The sequence below is a fragment of the Scyliorhinus torazame genome, chromosome 30 (genome assembly GCF_047496885.1).
Source record: "Scyliorhinus torazame isolate Kashiwa2021f chromosome 30, sScyTor2.1, whole genome shotgun sequence".
Classification (NCBI taxonomy): Eukaryota; Metazoa; Chordata; class Chondrichthyes; order Carcharhiniformes; family Scyliorhinidae; genus Scyliorhinus; species Scyliorhinus torazame.
In genome coordinates, this window is record NC_092736.1 from 23,824,649 (window position 1) to 23,845,163 (window position 20,515).

General features: G+C 46.6%; 2 protein-coding genes across 2 annotated transcripts; one reads left to right on the plus strand and one right to left on the minus strand.

The window, feature by feature from the left end:
* Positions 1 to 479: 479 nt before the first annotated feature.
* Positions 480 to 12,134, minus strand: skic8 (SKI8 subunit of superkiller complex). Its single transcript, XM_072492979.1, has 11 exons — positions 12,006 to 12,134; positions 11,703 to 11,759; positions 11,589 to 11,616; positions 9,140 to 9,245; positions 8,024 to 8,196; positions 6,098 to 6,246; positions 4,202 to 4,295; positions 2,009 to 2,102; positions 1,829 to 1,921; positions 854 to 932; positions 480 to 725 (listed from the first exon to the last, which is right to left on the minus strand). Exons 2-11 carry the CDS (start codon positions 11,712 to 11,714, stop codon positions 636 to 638), a joined length of 918 nt encoding a protein of 305 aa, XP_072349080.1. The 5' UTR covers positions 11,715 to 11,759; positions 12,006 to 12,134; the 3' UTR covers positions 480 to 635.
* On the plus strand, positions 4,485 to 5,061 carry LOC140404440 (ubiquitin-ribosomal protein eS31 fusion protein-like). Its single transcript, XM_072492980.1, has one exon. The coding sequence runs from the start codon at positions 4,546 to 4,548 to the stop codon at positions 5,011 to 5,013; it is 468 nt and encodes a 155-aa protein (XP_072349081.1). The 5' UTR covers positions 4,485 to 4,545; the 3' UTR covers positions 5,014 to 5,061.
* Positions 12,135 to 20,515: the final 8,381 nt, after the last annotated feature.

A 20,515-nucleotide genomic window follows, 5' to 3' on the forward strand; every position in this document is an offset into this window, starting at 1 on the left:
GGAGCCTTAGCTTTTCAAAATATTAATGACTTTGATGAAGGAACAGAGTTGTATTGGAAGACAGCATGCAGTGTGTGGATGGGAGGAGTGGGTAAATCCTCAGTGCGGGGGGGCTAACATTACAGACAATCATGATGGTCTTTAGATGGAAGTTTCACCAATTAGTTTTCTGTAAGTAATCCAAGCTTCAGACCAAGAACACAGAGCTAAGTGGCGTTGAAAAATTTATCCTTGTAACAGTGTAAATCAGCTCATCAGCTAATGTTCCTCTTGGGGCATGGTCCCATGTGCATTAAATCAGGCTACGGCCATGTTTAGAAAACCAGGTTTATTTGAGCAACTTCAAAAATAGAACCAATAATACACCTTACACAAAAGGGGTAAAACATCAACTCAAAATACAATAAAAGTTCCTTAGATGGGAAAAACCACAAATTAAAATGAAACCTGGAATTATTTATCTAATCCAAACAAGACTTCATGATGGCTCCTTTGGTTTCTCAATACTCTGCATATTTCAGTCATCATAAAAAGCAGATTATTGGCTTTCACGCATTTTCAGAGAGGCACCAGTCCGTACTTGTGAATGGAGAACCTTGGAAGCAGGTTTTTATTGGGAATAATGGAAGAAAACCTCAGATGGGGCAGTCGTAAATATGTATCTCCCGATCATCTGCAACAGAGACTATTTTGGATCCATTCCCATTGTATTTAGCACCCCAGACCTGTTTGGAAATGCAAAATGCTTTTACTTAAAAGATCTATTTAGTGAAGCATTTTAGAACAGCAGAGGAACAAAAGTACTACTCAGAATGTGGCTAAAACTGTCCACTGGCAGATTATGATAGCTTACCTGGTCCAAGTGATCGAAGAATGTGTGCACACAACTTCTTGAGCTAGCATCCCAAACCTTTACACTTTTGTCAGAAGAGCTGAGGCAGAATAGAAGCAGCTGGTTACAAACAATATTTTTCTTCAACTCAAATCAAGTGAAATCAAGGAGGGAGGGGAGTCGGACTAATTGTGTAGTTATTTTAAAGAGCTAGCACTGGCATTGTGAGTTGAATGGCCTCCTGTACTGCAAGACTAAAGTCAGCACCCCAATTATAAAGTGAAAAAAAGTAATACAAATAATATTGCATTTTCACACATTTATCTTGAAATTAATTTTATCAGAACGGAGTATAAAAACTTAAAAATATAGCACAGCCTAGGCATAGTGAAATGGTAGGTGCGCACATACAGAACCCCCCCCCCCCCCGCATTTCTGATCTTGGTCATATTGTGAGGAAGATCTAACTTTAGGTTAAGCTCTCCCTCTCAAGGCCAGAGTCTCACCTTGACCCTGCCCCCTGCACAGTCGTTTTCACATATTGTCTGACATGTTTAATTGGGAAATTGGCAAAGGCCTCAAGCAGGCCATCTCACTGCCCTCAGTGTAAGGCAGGTAACTTTCCCATTGGTCTTTTCTACATGGCACAAGAAACAAACAAGTGCTACTCTCACGGTAAAAGCAAGGGTAAGATTGTACTGCAGTCATGTATCTGATCTAATTACTGTTCTCGAGGTCAACTGAATAGCATTATAAATTACATCTTTAGAATTCGGTAGTACACTTGCGCCGTGAAACTGCTCAATTAAATAATAGTGCACCAACAAAGCTAGTCTCAAATTCTCCTGACCATTCATTTTAAACTGATGGCCCACTGAAATGGCAGAGGGGGGAGTTTCTGTTTTAAGTCTTGGTTTGCTGGTGTCACACCACAATTTCAGGTCTTGGGAGTTACAAGTAGCATTTCAAAATTAAGAGCATTTATTCCACAATTACCTGGATACAAAATGCGCGTCATCTGGGCAGAAAGCCACACTCAGTACCCAGGATCCGTGGCCGCTTAGGGTACCAGCAAGACTGGCGTGTTGGCTATAGGAAAAATCAGATGAATTATATTAACTGCAATGGACCAGGGCTGCTGAAGTCAAATGAAACAATTGTAATGACGTCTCTTACACATCATAAATCTTGATGTAACCGTCATCAGAGGCTGTAATTAGAAGCTGAGAGTCTGGAGAGAAAGTCAGAGATCGAATTGGCTTGGCGTGACCTGAAAGTCAAAGAATTGAATGATTAAAAAATAAAGATGTGCAGGAATCGAAGATATTTAATTTTCAATGAGTCTACAACAAAGAAAACCAGTCAAGTAAGGTAGGTAGGATGCTTTAGAGGGATGAAAGATTGAGGGGTGTCTGCCTGGGCGGCAGTTGAATCAAGATTCCCCCGGGTGAATAGTGAAAAGCATAAAACAGATTAGGTTTGGAAAGGAGATCCAGCAGCGGTGGCATAATGGTTAGCGCTGCTGCCTCACAATGCCAGGGAACCGGGTTCAATTCCAGCCTTGGGTGGTGACTCTGTAGAGTTTGCACCTTTTCCCAGTATCTCCGTGGGTTTCCTCCGGGAGCTCCGGTTTCCTCCCACAGTCCAAAGATGTGCCGGTTGGGTGGATTGGCCATGGTAAATTGTCCCTTAGTGCTCATTAGGTGGGGTTACGGGTTTACGGCAGTGAGCCTAGGGTGGTAGGGTGCTCTTTCAGAGGGTCTGTGCAGACTCGATGGGCTGAATGTTCGCCTTCGGCACTGTAGGATTACTATGGAGGTCACTGGCACACTGGAGACTAAATATTAAACTAGAATCTTCAGGGTAATGGTCTGGGAAAACCCAACTGACAAAACATGACAAGTAATCTGCCTCAAAATTAACCAGCTCAGAGGAACTGAAGTTCTAACTGCCATTTCTCTCCCATAATTAACACACAATATACTCAAAGCAGAGGTGATTTTGTATTGCCCCTCAGTACACTGAGCTGCTGTGGTGTGTGTGTGGGTGGTGGTGGTTGGGGGGGCAGAAGAGAAGAAGCAATCACTATTCCTTCCCAGGGAAACTCTCTTCCAAGCTATTCTCCCTCTTTTCCTAATATTTCATCACACACCATCTGTGACTCTGGAACAATGGACTGGAACTTATGGGGGTGGTTCGACTGCAAACCGCTGGTATTCGCCATCGTTACCCAGGCAGGCACAGATTAGCGAGGAAATCCCAAAATTGAGGTCCGTCTCTCTGGGCTTCGCCACAGTCTGTGCGGTGGACATGACCTCTACCACCCTGCCCCAAGGTAGAACCTGGAATTAAAATCAGTGAGAATTTCAACTTTCCCGATCACGACTAGAAACACTTAAGAGATTAAATCTTGTTCAATCGTGTACAGAGGGTTTTTAGTGGCAATGTGATTAATAACCCCCCCCACACACACACACAATCACAGTCATTGTCAAGCCTTGAAGTGGAGTCAGAGCAGGTTGGTCAGAGACTGTTTTAGTCTCTATCTTTACTCCGTGTGTCTATCTCATTTTTAATTTGTTGTATGCAAACATTAAGTGGATATTATTTTAGTGATCATTAGCTTCCTGTCTAGGTGTCCCTTAACATCCATTAGTGGCGGGTTGGTCAGCTTGATGACACTACCCCGGCTCCACAGTGTGAATGCCCAGTTGAGAACACTGCAGTCCATTGCAACACCACTTCACAGTGATGGAGGTGGAATTTCTGCTAACATCACTGGATTTTTCAGGGAAAGTGACTGTGCAGAGTGACACAGTGGTTCTGCCTCATGGCGCCAAGGCCCCGGGTCACTGTCTGTGTGAAGTTTGCACATTCTCCCTGTGTCTGCGTGGGTCTCACCCCCACAACCCAAAGATGTGCTGGGTAGGTGGATTGGCCACGCTAAATTGCCCCTTAATTGGAAAAAATTTAAATAAAATAAATACATAATATAGTCAAGATGGTGAGTGGCTTGGAGTGGAACCTGCAGGCAATGGTGTCCCCATGCATCTATTGCTCATATCCTTCTAGATGGTAGAGGTTGCAGGTTTGAAACGTGCTGTTGAAGGACGCTGGGCGGGTTGCGGTCCATTTTATAGATGGTACATATTGCTGCCACCGTGTGCCAGTGATGGAGGGAGTGAATGATTAAGGGTGGGATGTCGATCAAGCTGCTTTGTCCTGGGGGGTGCACTTTTTGAATGTTGTTGGAGCTGCACTCATCCAGGCCAGTCCATCATGTTCCAAAATGCTGCATTGGTGCAGTGATTACACACTGTGCTAGTGAACTGGTTTCCTTACAGCCTCTGCACAATTCGACTATTTTACCTTCCAGCGTATGCAGCAGTTTTCCAGTTGCAATATCAAAAATGTTGATGATACCATCTATAGCACCACTGGCGAGGTACTTCCCATCAGGACTCTGCAATGAATACAAGGTTTTATGTCTTATGACGTGAATCAACATATTTTGTTGGGGGAGCGGGCAGGGGATAAAAACTACTGATTCACACATCTGTTCCCACATTCTGTACAGAGCAACATATACTAGGCACAATCAGTTTATGATTCACTGAAGCTCGTTAATTGAATTCAACCCCATCAGATATCAAGCAATATACAAGGACATGGCTGACCTTTTCGGGCGAGGATTGGGTGGATAGGATCTGAAAATGCAGATCTTTGTGAAAACCCTCACGGGGAAAACGATAACCCTCGAGGTTGAGCCCTCAGATACTATTGAAAATGTAAAGGCTAAGATTCAGGACAAAGAAGGTATTCCCCCTGATCAGCAGCGACTGATCTTTGCTGGAAAACAGTTGGAGGATGGCCGTACACTCTCTGATTACAACATCCAAAAGGAGTCAACTTTGCACCTTGTATTGAGACTCCGTGGTGGTGCCAAGAAGAGGAAGAAGTCTTACACCACACCAAAGAAAAACCAGCATAAGAGGAAGGTGGTCAAGCTTGCTGTCCTTAAATATTACAAGGTCGATGAATATGGAAAAATCTATCGTCTGCGGCGTGAATGTCCTTCTGAAGAGTGTGGTGCTGGTGTGTTCATGGCCAGTCACTTCAACAGGCAATACTGTGGGAAGTGTTGTCTGACATACTGCTTCAACAAGGCTGAAGATGCATAATTAAATGGATTATAATAAAATATGATGGAAAATGGAAAAAAAAAAAAATATATATATACAAGGACATAAGAAATCATAGAATGGTTCCAGCACAGATGGAGACCACATGGCCTGTCATGTATCTGCTGGCTCTCTGCAAGCGCAATGCTGTTTAAGTTTTTATTGACAATCCCCAACAGGGCTAGGGTTGAGGTCAAACAGTTACCTCCCTGTCCAGCCAGCAGATGAGAGCATGTGTTTTTAAAAATTTGTTTATGGGATGCAGGCATTGCTAATTGCTCATGCCTACTTGTTATCGATCATTCACTTTGACCGTGTTAAGGAAGGCAGGTAAAAATTACAACTGTTACTCTAGAAGGTCATTTACTGACAATCAAATGAAGCAATTTGATGCTTCCTATCTGGTCTCATTCAAGTGTTAATCAGCTGTCTCCCAGAATACCGGAGAATGTCACGTGGTTACAGGCGAGAGATTGAAGCATGCGACAACTTGCATTCCTACAGCACGTTTAATGTGGCAAAGTGTCTCACTATGCTTCCCAGCACCATCATCAAACAAACCCCGACTGCAGTCACAGCAGGCGATATTAGGATAGGTGAAAACGAGTAGATTTGAAGGAGCGTCTTAAATGAGGAGAGATGGAGAGCTTCTGCGCATTTCAGAATTTAAGGCCAAGGCAGCTGAAGACACAAGCAGTTCATGGTCAGCTCTGAAAATCAGATACACAAAATAGGAGGAGCAGAGGCATTTCAGTGGGTAGTGGTTCTGGAGGCGATTATCTAGGCAGAAAGGGGGGCGGGGGGGGGGAGACCACCGAGTCCAATCGCTTCATAGAGTATCATATTTTTAATATTAATGGCCCCAGATCATGCCATCACATGACTAGATAATGGGAGCCATACTCATGACTGTAGAGGATATCTGGTCCACTCCCAGGAGAAACTAATAAAGCTGAATCAAAGAGAACAGCCAGCAGACCTAAATCGAAGACAAACACATTCTTTACCAGAGCGGTATTTAATCCTCCCTCAGTGCAGGACGACAAGCAAAACAGTGAATAAAATTACACCTCTAGTTTCTTACATATGCAATACTGAGGATGAATTTTCCTCTTGTATCCAAGGAAGATTCTTTCTTTCCACTTTCAACGCCAAAGATATTAACTTTCCCCAAGTGACTCCCTGTTGCCAAAAACCTGCCGTCTGGAGAGAAGGCCACAGACCAGGCATCAACTGAAACAGAATGAAAGAGTTCATTAAAACTACAGCGTTAGGCTGGTTAACACACAGCATTAAACAACACAATCAATGAAGCAAAATAATCTCACTGGAAAGAAAGCTAGAGAATCGACATTTTGGTTTGGTGTTCCCGCCGACCTAACTGCAAAGTTTGAACAAGCTTGGGGGCAGGGACAAGGAGATGCAGAGCAAGACAGGAGGGGGAAAAACAGGAGGAGTGAACTCAGACCAAGGGGAAAAAAAATAAAAATACAGAGCGAAACAAACATGGGGAAAAAAAATGCAGTCACAGATCGGACCCTACCCTCGCTCATTTGGATGCCAGTGATACAATGAGCCAGTCATTCATTCCTCTCCGGTTCACCAACAGCTCACTGGAGTTTAGCCCAGTCTATCCTGGACCAGATTGCCCACTTGCGTGAAGGTGGAAGATTACCAGGGCAGCACGGTAGCATAGTGGTTAGCACAATTGCTTCACAGCTCCAGGGTCCCAGGTTCGATTCCCGGCTTGGGTCGCTGTCTGTGCGGAGTCTGCACATTCTCCCCGTGTGTGCGTGGGTTTCCTCCGGATGCTCCGGTTTCCTCCCACAGTCCAAAGATGTGCAGGTTAGGTGGATTGGCCATGCTAAATTGCCCTTAAGTGTCCAAAATTGCCCTTAATGTTGGGTGGGGTTACTGGGTTATGGGGATAGGGTGGAGGTGTGGGCTTGGGTAGGATGCTCTTTCCAAGAGCTGGTGCAGACTCGATGGGCCAAATGGCCTCCTTTTGCACTGTAAATTCTATGATTACATGGCAAACCGTGAATTCATTCCCAATTTACAACTAAGAACTAACTCCTGGCTCCCAAATTTAAACAAGGGATATATTTTTCCACATTACTGCAGAGAATACTGAACCAATTTCCAATTCCTCACAGAATACGTAGGCCTGTATGACTATCGCTTATCGTTCATTGAGATTTTAAACATTTACCGATCAGGTTTTGTTGGCTGCGTTCACTCATCACTTGGTTCACTACCTTGGAATCCTCCATTTAGATCCCCACCCCGAAAAAAACAAATTTGGAGAATTAAGATGGTCAAACAATTTTTGAACTAATTTGAATTTGAAGTTTTGCTTCTTTTAAATGCAGGAATACTTTGCAAGATAACATCACTGGTGGTATACTCCATACCTTACACTGGATGCGTGCTGACCTCTACTGGGTGGCGAGGGGGGTGGTGCCAAATGCTTGAAATGACTACTGAAGGGGGCACAGGTATACAGGCAATTAGGATAAACCCACTTCAGTATTAAAATCAATTCCAGGAAAGGCGGCACGGTGGCGCAGTGGTTAGCACTGCTGCCTCACGGCGCCAAGGACCCGGGTTCGGTTCCAGCCCAGGATCACTGTCCATGTGGAATTAGCACATTCTCCTCGTGTCTGCGTGGGTCTCACCCCCACAACCCAAAGATGTGCAGGGAATGTGGATTGGCCACGCTAACTTGCCCCTTAATTGGAAAAAAAAAGAATTGGGCACTCCAAATTTATTTTTAAAAAGTCAATTCCAGAAACGACTGCAAATTATATTCACCCAAAGCCAATTGATTGAATTCAGCAAAAATATGCACCAATCATTAGAATTCAGTCGATACATCATTAGCTATACAAGTTGTAAATATACGCTGTTCAAAAATCCAATAAAAAATTTATTTAAAAAAAGCTATACAAGTTGTAGTCACCAAATGTAAGTAGCAGTGAATCATTGAAGTGAGTTGTAAATGTATTACCTGGCCCAGCATCCAAAGACTTAATCTGTTTGCCTGACTCTAAATCCCAAAGGCGGATATGTGCATCCAGGGAACTGGAAGCTGCAGTAGTGCCAGTGTGATTAATGTCAACCGACACGACTCCCAGTTGGTGTCCCTCTAGAGTCCACTGGAGCTCGAGCTTCTCATCCGCCCTGTACCAAAAGAGATGCATGAAACTCAGGCAAAACCCAAGAATAGAAGGTCTCCCGTACATTTCTTATACCTGGTCAAAGTATACAGTAATAATTATCACTGTGCTACCGTGCCGCCCAGTCCAATACTCCAGAAATGATTCTATGAAACCTAGTCCTAGAGACCTCAAGCAGTGGAAATAAATTCTCTCCATGTACCCTACTTGTTCCCCTCAATATCTTAAACTTTCACCAATTCACCCCAGGTTTAAAACATAAAACTTTAAATTTAAACTTTCAGGAGTAAATTTAGGAAATATTTCACACACAAAAGGCTCCTGGACTCTTTTGCAAATGACAATGGACGCTGGATCAATTTTTCATCTAAATCTTAAGATCGATGGGCTTTTGTTAATCAAAGGTATTAAGGAACTTGAGGTGAATGCTATTCTGTCTCTCTCTAATGTCTTAACCCAGTCCTGTGATAATATTCTAAGGTTTGTGGTGGAAATGTTAAATTAACTCCCCTCCCTTGGAAGAATTTCAAACTGACCACCCCAGTGCAGAAATTGTAAGAGTTACTGGGATACCTGGAACCTCGACTATCTGAGAATTCAAAAATAACAAGGAGTCATTGGTCATGCACAGACCAAACCAATCACACAGCAATGCTCCAATTTGACGTATTTCACCCTGCGATCAGCAGGAATGAATATTTGTAACACCGTGTTGACATGGGTTTGGTAGAAGGTTCTGAGCTACAACAAATTTCCCCAGGTATGGATCGCAGGGAAAAGGTACCAAAGCAGACAAAGTTTTAAAAAACTTTTGTAACACTCACACTGCCAGTGTTCTTTTTTAAATAAATCATTAGAAGCAGTTTGCTCTCAGAATGCTGAAATTTGCATTTACGGCAATCAAAGCAAAGTTCGAAGTTCCACAAGTTGAAATATTCTACACCCACCATTTCCAGACTTTAACAAGGTCATCCAGCGATCCGGTCACTATGGTCTCTGAGATATCCTTGTCACTCTTTCCCCAAGCCACAGACCAGATAGAGTCTTCATGAGCTTTCAAGAAACAAGAGCCAGCGGTTAATTGCTGAATGTTAATGTGAATCTTTACCTTCCTCAGCTATTCATTGAGACTTCAGAGAGTCGTGAACACCGCCCAGTCCATCACACGAACCTGCCTCCCATCCATTGACTCCATCTACACCTCCCGCTGCCTGGGGAAAGCGGGCAGCATAATCAAAGACCCCTCCCACCCGGCTTACTCACTCTTCCAACTTCTTCCATCGGGCAGGAGATACAAAAGTCTGAGAACACGCACGAACAGACTCAAAAACAGCTTCTTCCCCACTGTCACCAGACTCCTAAATGACCCTCTTATGGGCTGACCTGATTAACACGACACCCCTGAGTGCTTCACCCGATGCCACTATTTATGTAGTTACATTGTGTACCTTGTGTTGCCCTATTATGTATTTTCTTTTCTTTTCATATACTTAATGATCTGTTGAGTTGCTCGCAGGAGAATAAACAAAATCCAAATCATTGGTGTAAATGGCTGAATGGATCACAAAATCTGAAGAGTCAGGAAACTTCCATTTTCTAAAAATAAATAAATTGAATATACTTTTGGGGATATTTGATGGTAATGTGGATTCCAGATCATTGATGTCAGTATTTTTAAACAGAAATTGGAAAAACAATGAAATAGCTGATAAGAACTTAATATTGGTCTGATCATACTGATGGATTATTTGAAACAATTAAGGTCAAAGGCATATCTTATAAGAAATTAATTTATACGGTCATCATTTTTTGAATTACCGGGAGCTTGGGGAGACCATAATTTCCCCATTGCTTTCTACATGGCAATGAATCAGCCAATCACAGTCAACTTGACAACCAATAATGGGCGGCATGTGGCGCAGTGGTTAGCACTGGGACTGCAGCACTGAGGACATGGGATCGAATTCCGGACCTGGGTCACTGTCCGTGTGGAGTTTGCACATTCTCCCCACGTCTGCGTGGGTTTCACCCCCACAACCCAAAGTGCAGGTTAGGTGGATTGGCTACGCTAAATTGCCCCTCAATTGGGAAAAAAATATTTGGCTACTCTAAATTTATAAAAAAGAACTTGACAACTAATCAGCACTCTTTTCTCTGGCAGTATAAATTGCTGTGGTCCTCTGAAATTTGGTATTTTTGTGTTTGTCCTGGTGAGCACAAGGCCAAAAACTTCAACCATATGCCTCTTTTCAGTAATATTCAAGTTCTGTACTGCCAAGTGACTGTAAATGTGACCAACCTATTATGTTACACACTGCAGCTTCAGATACAAAATAATGCCACAAGATCTCTCAATCGGACCTCAGGATCATTGGAGTTTGCATCCATGAAGATTCAGCAGAACAGTTCAAACTTCCCTTGCCTTCGGACGATGAGAAATGGCTACTTCCCGACTGGAAGCAGTTTGGAACCAATCAAGAAATAGCATCTAAGTTCAAAAGTCTGAAATGTGACGATGAAAAGCTGGGCAGCACACAGTTAGTGGTGATATGTGAAACAGCAAGAGCAAAAAGCAAGTCATCAAAATAAAGGGTGTGTGCCAGGGCAGGTCATTCCAGTCAGAGTGAGATACAGTCCCTGAGCAAACCAAGAAATATTAAGATTGATTGGTTGATCATACTATGTAGAAAACCCAATGCCTTGGCCAATAATTATGCTTCAATCAACATCACTAAAACCCACCACATTTCGGTCTGTGGGAGCTCATAATGTTTTAAGGTAGACTCAAGTACTGGTCTTAATACCCGACCGTCTTGCTCTTATATTTGAATCGGCATTCAGTTAATCTTTGCTAATAAACTGTCATTATCTGTGTGTAATATTTAATGTATAACTTTAAGATTCAACTTTATTTCCTCTTGTAACTTCATAACTTGCATGTCTCACCCTTTACGTAGGTCAACCTTCAAGCTAAAATAAAAGCAAAAGGCTTTTTCTTAAATTTCAGATGTCCAGCATCCACTCAGCAGGTTTGCGAGCAAGCGAGGAGAGAGAGCCCTGAAGCAGAGTCGAAGCACTAGAATCGAAGCATTGAATTGTCGAGCTAATGCTTATAACATCCCCTCCCATACAAACAGATAAAAACAATCAGGTACTGGTGCATTTGAACTGTCAGAAATGCTGTGGTCGCGGTCATTTGTGTGGGGGACGAATTGTACGGAAATAAATCATGAAAGATGTGATATAATGCGCTTTTTTAATGCATGCTTTAGTCGATCAATTTGATTTTTAGCATTTGTTCCCCTTTAGTGCAGGGATTAGCTGAGGTGTCCATATCTATTCTCTCCCAAACTCCAGGTATTGTTTCCCTTTCCATTCACAGGAAGAGTTACTCACCATGCTCTTGTTTGAATAGGATACTGTACTGGAAACAGAAAAAAAAAGGTCAATGTATAAACCAGTGGAACACAAGACTCTGCTTCCCTCACAAAGATGATCTTATTCCTTTACCTGGGTGCTCATTCTTGAGGCTTCTGAACCCCAGCCCCGAGGTCCTTTGACTTTACTCTGCAGAGAGAGAAAGATTTGGGATTGAAACAGCCCCGAGGCAAAAACTGCAGCGGCCCCCGCCCCCCCCTCCTACCCTATCCCCCGCAATGCGCACAGCAAGATCCCACAAACTGAGTCTGCGCCTAGGGGAAGCGTGAGGCCTCGCCGCCGGGCCCGGGATCCTCGCGCCTCCGCTCCCCGGTGGACGCCTCGTGGCCTCATCTACCTCCTCCCCGCCCCAGCACAGGCTGGGGAGGAACTCACCTCCTGCAGTCGAACACCCGCGGTGGCATCGATGGAGAGGAAACAACTCCAGATTCAGCCCAGGCAACGCTGACAGCTCAGTAGGCCTCGGGCGCCATGACAACACGGAGGAAGTGACGGATAGGGGCTTCCGGTCGCGGGCCGCGCGTGCGCGCACTTTGCCGGTGGGCTGGGCCAGGCTGGTGTGGGCGGGACTGGAAGGCGGGGCCGGTGGGCCCCCCCAACCCCCGATTCCCCAACACCCCCACCCTGACTCCACCCCCAACCCCCCCCACCCCTGACTCCCCCAAGCCCCCGACACCCCCACACAGACTCCCCCAACCCCACGACACTCCCATCCTGACTCCCCCCCAACCCCCGACTCCCCAAACCTGTCTCCCCCCCCACCCCTACCCTGACTCCCCCCGACTCCCCATACCCCGACTCCCCCCCCACCCCCGACTCCCCCAACCCCCCATCCCAGACTCCCCCAACCCCCCCATCCCACCCTGACTCCCCCCACACCACCCTGACTCTCCCCATACCCCCGACTCCCCCAACCCCCCATCCCAGACTCCCCCAACCCCCCCATCCCACCCTGTCTCCCCCCCCCACCCTGACTTCCCCCACCCCCTTGACTCCACCCCCGACCCCCCCCACCCTGACTCCCCCCACCCCACCCCGACACCCCATCCTGACTCCCCCCACCCCCGACTCCCCGACCCCCCACCCTGACTCCCCCCCACCCCACCCTGACTCCCCCCATACCCTGACTTACCCCCACGCCTACTCCCCCGACACCCCCACCCTGTCTTCCCCCACCACCACCTTGACTCCACCCCCACCCCGACCCCCCCACATCCCTACTCTCCCCAACCCCCCCGACTCCCCCCACCCCCGACTCCCAACACCCCCACCCTGACTCCCCCCATACCCCGACTCCCCCCATCCCTGACTCCCCCGACACCCCCACCCTGACTCCCCCATACCCCGACTCCCCCCCCCACCCCCGACTCCCCCACCCTGACTCTCCCCACCCCTTCGACTCCACCCCCACCCCGTCTCCCCCCAACCCCGCCCACCCTGACTCCCCCCACACCCCGACTCTCCCCAGCCCCGACTCTCCCCAGCCCCGACTCTCCCCAACCCCCGACTCCCCCCAACCCCCCGACTCCCCCTACCACCCCTACCCGGACTCCCCCTACTCCCTCCACCCTGACTCCCCCCACCTCCCTGACTCTCCCCCAGCCCCCGACTGCCCCCACCCCCCAACATCCCCACCCTGACTCTCCCCCCACACCCCGGTTCCACCCCCACCCCCGACTCCCCCCGGCCCCCTCCACCCTGACTCCCCCCCACACCCCGACTCTTCCCACCCACGACTCTCCCCAACCCCCTGACTCCCCTCAACACCCCCACCCGGACTCCCCCTACTCCCTGACTCCCCCCACCTTGATTTCCCCCCCACCCCCGACTCTTCCCCCCACCTCCCCCGACTCCCTACCACCACCGACTCCCCCTGCCACCCCCAACCTGACTCCCCCCACCCTCAAACTCCCCCCACCCCCGATTTCCCCCACCCCCAACCCCTGGACACCTGCCCATCCCCCGACTCCCCCACCCCCGACTCTCTCCCCACCCCCCGAACTCCCCCCCCCCACCCCCGACTTCCCCCCCCCCCCCCCCCCCCCCCCAACCCCCGGACTCCAGTAACTTCATACTTGGTGACAGTAAAAGTTTATTATTAGGGGCTGGTTTGGCACAGCTGGATTGTAAAGCAGAACAAGGCCAGCAGCGCGGGTACAATTCCCGTACCGGCCTCCCTGAACAGGCGCCGGAATGTGGTGACTAGGGGCTTTTCACAGTAACTTCATTTGAAGCCTACTTGTGACAATAAGCGATTTTCATTTTTAAAATTTTCATGGGGGCTCTGGCCCTGGTGTCTGCCCCTGATGCCAGTGGTACCATTGGCTGGCACCTCCCCTGCCAACAGTACCTCTGAGGCCCCTGCCCCGCACCCCGTAGGGGGCTACTGTGGCCGTCGGCCAATGGAGAATTCCACCCAATTATCCTGGAAGGTTGCAGGAGAGGTTACAGAGATAGGGATGAGAGACATGGACGGAAGAGAATTTTAAAATTGAGGGGTGCATGAGTTACCCACTGCACAAGGAGAGGTGACTTGCAACAAATATCTAAACAATGGATCTGTGCATGCACATTGAATTACATTTATGTAATTATTCACCCCTTATTCACAATTGCATGCAGAAGAACAGGCTTTTATGTTTGTGATTAAACCACCAGGTGGCAGGAAAGAGCTGAAAGAGGCAGTGAATGAAAGGATGGTTAAATACCTTTTCTTTATTCTTTCACATGATGAGAGCATCGCTCATTAGGCCAGAATTTATTGCCCATCCCTAATTGCCTTTGAGGAGGTGGTGGTGAGCTTCCTTATAGAACATAGAACATACAGTGCAGAAGGAGGCCATTCGGCCCATCGAGTCTGCACCGACCCACTTAAGCCCTCACTTCCACCCTATCCCCGTAACCCAATTACCCCTCCTAACCTTTTTGGACACTAAGGGCAATTTAACGTGGCCAATCCACCTAACCTGCACGTCTTTGGACTCTGGGAGGAAACTGGAGCACCCGTAGGAAACCCACGCAAACATGGGGAGAACGTGCAGACTCTGCACAGACAGTGACCCAGCTGGTGATGGAACCTGGGACCCTGGTGCTGTGAAGCCACAATGCTAACCACTATGCTACCGTGCTGCCTTCTTGCATCGCTGCAGTTTGTGTGGTGTAGGTGCACGCACAGTGCTGTTAGGGAGGGAGTTCCAGGATTTTGACCCAGCGACAGTGAAAGGACGGTTGATATATTTGCAAGTCAGGATGGTGTGTGACTTGGGCGTGGGGGCGGTGGGGGGGGGACTTGCAAGTGGTGGTGTTCTCGTGATTGACAGTGATGTTGAGTTTTACAATCAGGGAAACCTGATTTGTACAGAATTAATTTAAACATGTTTTTTCCAGTTCAAATAATATCTTTTATGTGCAGTCCAGGTGTTTCCTTTGTGAAAATTATCCTACCTTTCTTAATTCGATTTCGAAGCCCTGAAAGTAGACGTACAGGAGGAAAGTAGGATCTGGAATGCACTGCCTGAGAATATGATCGGGGGAGGATCAATTGAGGCATTCAAGAGGGTATTGGATTGTTATCTGAAAAGGAAGAAGGGGTGAAAGTGGACAAATGGCACTAGATAAATTGCACCTTCAGACAGCCAGCATGAACAGGACAAGCCAAATGTCCTCTTGTGCGGTAACAATTCTATGAATATTGCTGAAAAAATAGACATTCTGTCTAAACGTTTTGCCTTGTGCTTATTCAGGACAGATCACAAGATTACCGACAGTAAAGGGAACAACAGCTTACACTGCACGAAAAGATCTGTTTGGTAGAGGTGTTGCCATGGAGAATGCAGCAGGGAACAGTCAATTGCCAAGTTATTAAATTTCAAACCAGTCAGGTCGACTCTGATTGGTTAAGGCATTGCCATGGAGAATGAACCAGGGAGTGGCTGTTTCCCATGCTTTTGTTCAGGTGAAAGAGGTGCAATGTGTGAATATGCTCCTTCTGTCTGCAAAGACAAGGACCCTGTGTGTGAATATATGTGGCTTCTAGCGTGCGTAAGTGAGCCACACTGTGACAACGGCTGATGATCCTAAATAGGTTTTCAGTGTAATTCTTGCACAGTCAGGATTGTTTAGCGAGTGTTGTCCAATTGCAGAATCTCATTTGATGTTGGACAGTACGTTTTGAGTTTTGCAAGCATGGGCTGGTTGGATACGGTCAGTAGTTCCCCAGCAATGTTCGATGTGATCCAAATCTTGAAAGTGCATAATGCCCATGAATTGTAGAACCCCTCCATTCAAGAGGGGTTCCCCTCAGTTCAAATTTGACCTTTTCAAGCGTCAAGAATTCCAGCAGGTCCCCCCGCCACGCCAGGGCACAGGGTACAGAGGTTGATCTCCACCCTAACAGGATCCGCCTTCGGGTGATCAACGAGGTGAAGGTTACAACATCTGGCTCTGTACCCGTTTCCAACCCCGGATGGTCTCCGACTTTCCGAATATAGCCTCCCGAGGGCCCTGATCCAGTTTCACGTGCACCGCTTTAGAGATTACCCTAAACACCTCCTTCCATAATACTCCAGCTTTGGACAGGACCAAAACATATGAGTGGTTTGCGCACCCCCCCCCCCCCCGCAATATTCACACACATCTTCTACCCCCTCAAAGAGACGGCTCATCCTCGCCCTTGTGAGGTATGCTCTATACACCTGTATCAGCCCCAACCTCGCACACGAGGTGGAGGCCTTCACCCTCCGGAGCACCTCACACCAGAACCCCTCTTCCATACCCTCTCCCAACTCTTCCTCCCACTTTGCCTTGATCCCTTCGAGCGGTGCCTTTTCCTCCTCCAAAATAGCCCATAAACCACCAATACTACCCACTTCTCCAGTACCCCTGTTGTCAGCACCTCCTCCAACAATGTGGAAGCTCTGTATCTCCTTTCTGGCAAAGTCTCGAACCTGCATGTATCTAAATATTTCCCCCTGCTCCAGCCCATACTTCGCTTCCAGCTCCTTCAATCCCGCAAAACGACCCCCAAGAAATAAATCTTTTAGTGTCCTATTCTCCTCCCATCTCTGAAAATTTCCATCCCACTTCCCTGGCTCAAATCTATGGGTCCCCCGAATCGGCATTTCCCTTGACCCTGCCCCTAACCCGATGGTGTGAGCATCCTCTTACTGTGCCTCTAACCAAATGGATTCTGCTGATGTCTCCTCAAGGACACCCCCTGTCACCGACACTACAATATCTTCAATCAGTATTGTCACCCCACCTCCTGTTTTTCCTTTGCTATTTTTTTCTGAACACTTTACATCTTTGTACATTAAACCCCCAGCCATTTTCAAGCCACATTTCTGTTACGGTTGTGACATTATATTCCCACACGGGTATTTGTGCCTGGACTCACCAACCTTAGTCACCACATTTTGTGCATTTTCACACTTCATCGTAAACCTGTCCTTTTTTTAATAGCTTGTTGTCCTTCCGGATTCACTAAAGTAATTGAAATGAAATTAAAATCACTTATTGTCACAAGTAGGCTTCAAATGAAGTTACTGTGAAAAGCCCCTAGTCGCCACATTGCGGCGCCTGTTCGGGGAGGCTGGTACGGGAATTAAACCGTGCTGCTGGCCTGCCTGAGTCTGCTTTCAAAGCCAGCGATTTAGCCCTGTGCTAAACAGCCCCTTAAGGGCTCCAACTGAGGTGGCATGCGGCGCAGTGGTTAGCACTGGGACTGCGGCGCTGAGGACCCAGGTTTGAATCCCGGCCCTGAGTCACTGGCTGTGTGGAGTTTGCACATTCTCCCCGTGTCTGCGTGGGTTTCACCCCACAAACCAAAGATGTGCAGGTTAGGTGGATTGGCCACACTAAATTGCCCCCCTAATTGGAAAAGTAAAATAATTGGCTAGTCTAAAAAAATTTTTTTTTAAATTTAGAGAGGAAGTATACTCCAACTGAATGTATACTCCAAATTAGAGTGTTCTCCAACTGTCAGTATACTCAAACTGAGAGTATACCCCAACTGAGTGCACTCCAACTGTCAGTATACTCCAACAGAGAGTGTACTTCAACTGTCAGTATACTCCAACTGTCAGTATACTCCAACTGAGAGTGTACTCCAACTGTCAGCATACTCCAACTGTCAGTATACTCCAACTGAGAGTGTACTCCAACTGTCAGTATACTCTAACTGAGAGTGTACATCAACTGTCAGTATACTCCAGCTGAGAGTGTACTTCAACTGTCAGTATACTCCAACTGTCAGTATACTCCAACTGTCAGTATACTCCAACTGTCAGTATACTCCAACTGAGAGTGTACATCAACTGTCAGTATACTCCAGCTGAGAGTGTACTTCAACTGTCAGTATACTCCAACTGTCAGTATACTCCAACTGTCAGTATACTCCAACTGAGAGTGTACTCCAACTGTCAGTATACTCTAACTGAGAGTGTACATCAACTGTCAGTATACTCCAGCTGAGAGTGTACTTCAACTGTCAGTATACTCCAACTGTCAGTATACTCCAACTGTCAGTATACTCCAACTGTCAGTATACTCCAACTGTCAGTATACTCCAACTGAGAGTGTACTCCAACTGTCAGTATACTCTAACTGAGAGTGTACATCAACTGTCAGTATACTCCAGCTGAGAGTGTACTTCAACTGTCAGTATACTCCAACTGTCAGTATACTCCAACTGTCAGTATACTCCAACTGTCAGTATACTCCAACTGAGAGTGTACTCCAACTGTCAGTATACTCCAACTGTCAGTATACTCCAACTGTCAGTATACTCCAACTGTCAGAATACTCCAACGTAGAGTGTACTCCAACTGTCAGAATACTCCAACGTAGAGTGTACTCCAACTGTCAGTATACTCCAACTGTCAGTATACTCCAACTGTCGGCATACTCCAACTGAGAGTGTACTCCAACTGTCAGTATACTCCAACTGTCAGTGTACTCCAATTAAGAGTGTACTTCAACTGTCAGTATACTCCAACTGTCAATATACTCCAACTGTCAGTATACTCCAACTGTCTGTATACTCCAACTGTCAGTATACTCCAACTGTCAGCATACTCCAACTGAGAGTGTAGTACAACTGTCAGTATACTCCAACTGTCAGTATACTCCAACGTAGAGTGTACTCCAACTGTCAGTATACTCCAACGTAGAGTGCACTCCAACTGTCAGTATACTCCAACTGTCAGTATACTCCACCTGAGAGTGTACTCCAACTGTCAGTATACTCTAACTGAGAGTGTACATCAACTGTCAGTATACTCCAACTGTCAGTATACTCCAACTGTCAGTATACTCCAACTGAGAGTGTACTTCAGCTGTCAGTATACTCCAACGTAGAGTGTACTCCAACTGTCAGTATACTCCAACTGTCAGTATACTCCAACGTAGAGTGTACTCCAACTCAGTATACTCCAACTGTCAGTATACTCCACCTGAGAGTGTACTCCAACTGTCAGTATACTCCAACTGTCAGTATACTCCAACTGTCAGTGTACTCCAATTAAGAGTGTACTTCAACTGTCAGTATACTCCAACTGTCAATATACTCCAACTGTCAGTATACTCCAACTGTCAGTATACTCCAACTGTTAGCATACTCCAACTGTCAGCATACTCCAACTGAGAGTGTAGTACAACTGTCAGTATACTCCAACTGTCAGTATACTCCAACTGTCAGTATACTCCAATGTAGAGTGTACTCCAACTGTCAGTATACTCCAACTGTCAGTATACTCCAACGTAGAGTGTACTCCAACTGTCAGTATACTCCAACTGTCAGTATACTCCACCTGAGAGTGTACTCCAACTGTCAGTATACTCCAACTGAGAGTGTACTTCAGCTGTCAGTATACTCCAACTGTCAGTATACTCCAACTGTCAGTATACTCCAACTGTCTGTATACTCCAACTGAGAGTGTACTTCAGCTGTCAGTATACACCAACTGTCAGTATACACCAACTGTCAGTATACTCCAACTGTCAGTGTACTCCAATTAAGAGTGTACTTCAATGGAAGTACACTCCAAATAGGCTTGTTCAAAGCGTCCTTTCATATTGAGATTTTCAGGTGTGACAGGAAAAAAACATGTTTCATTGCCAACGTTTGAATGTTTTTCAATTATTTAACCTCACTGAGACCTGCTCCATTTTCTCCATTTCTTTGAATGGGGTTTTATAGAAAAGGAAAGGTCAATTAAAAATTAAAGCCTTTCGCAATTGCAAATTCATAAACATGCAGTTTATGATGCTACAGAAATGAGTTTAAACGCTGATTATTCTTTGTGTTGTAGCCATCTGGGATGGCCACTTCCAACTCGGTACAGAGAAACTCGCAAAGCCTGGCGGGTAAAATGGACAAGCCAAGACTCAGGCCGACTCAGAGCCTGAAATGCATATTCGTAAGCAAGAAGTCCAGACGGTATCGAAACTCCGACCAATTAGCATTGTAATGGGGCCGATTTAGCATTTGATTGCCCATCTTCACCAAGACAAAGGACTAGTACTAGGGCAACCGGGACAGTCCCAGACATTTCGGCGCCACTCCCTGTTCAAAGGAAATGCAAACAACGGAGTCAGTGACCGCTTGGGACACGCCCAGCCATCAGATCCCCGCCCACTTATTGGCTAAGGAATCGAACAGAGTGATCAGGGATCACCCAATTAGGAAGGCCCAAATCGAAGGACCGCCCAACGGTTTGTAAGCAAGACCGAGAATCAAAACAGAGCCCCCCAGGCCCCGAAAAGAAAAGCACCCGCACCACCGACTGCGCAGGCAGCACCCAACCCAATGAACCCCATTACCACACAGCGCAGGGTTACCACGGAAGGCCAGCCCGATTTTGTGTACACCACGCCATTAACGATTA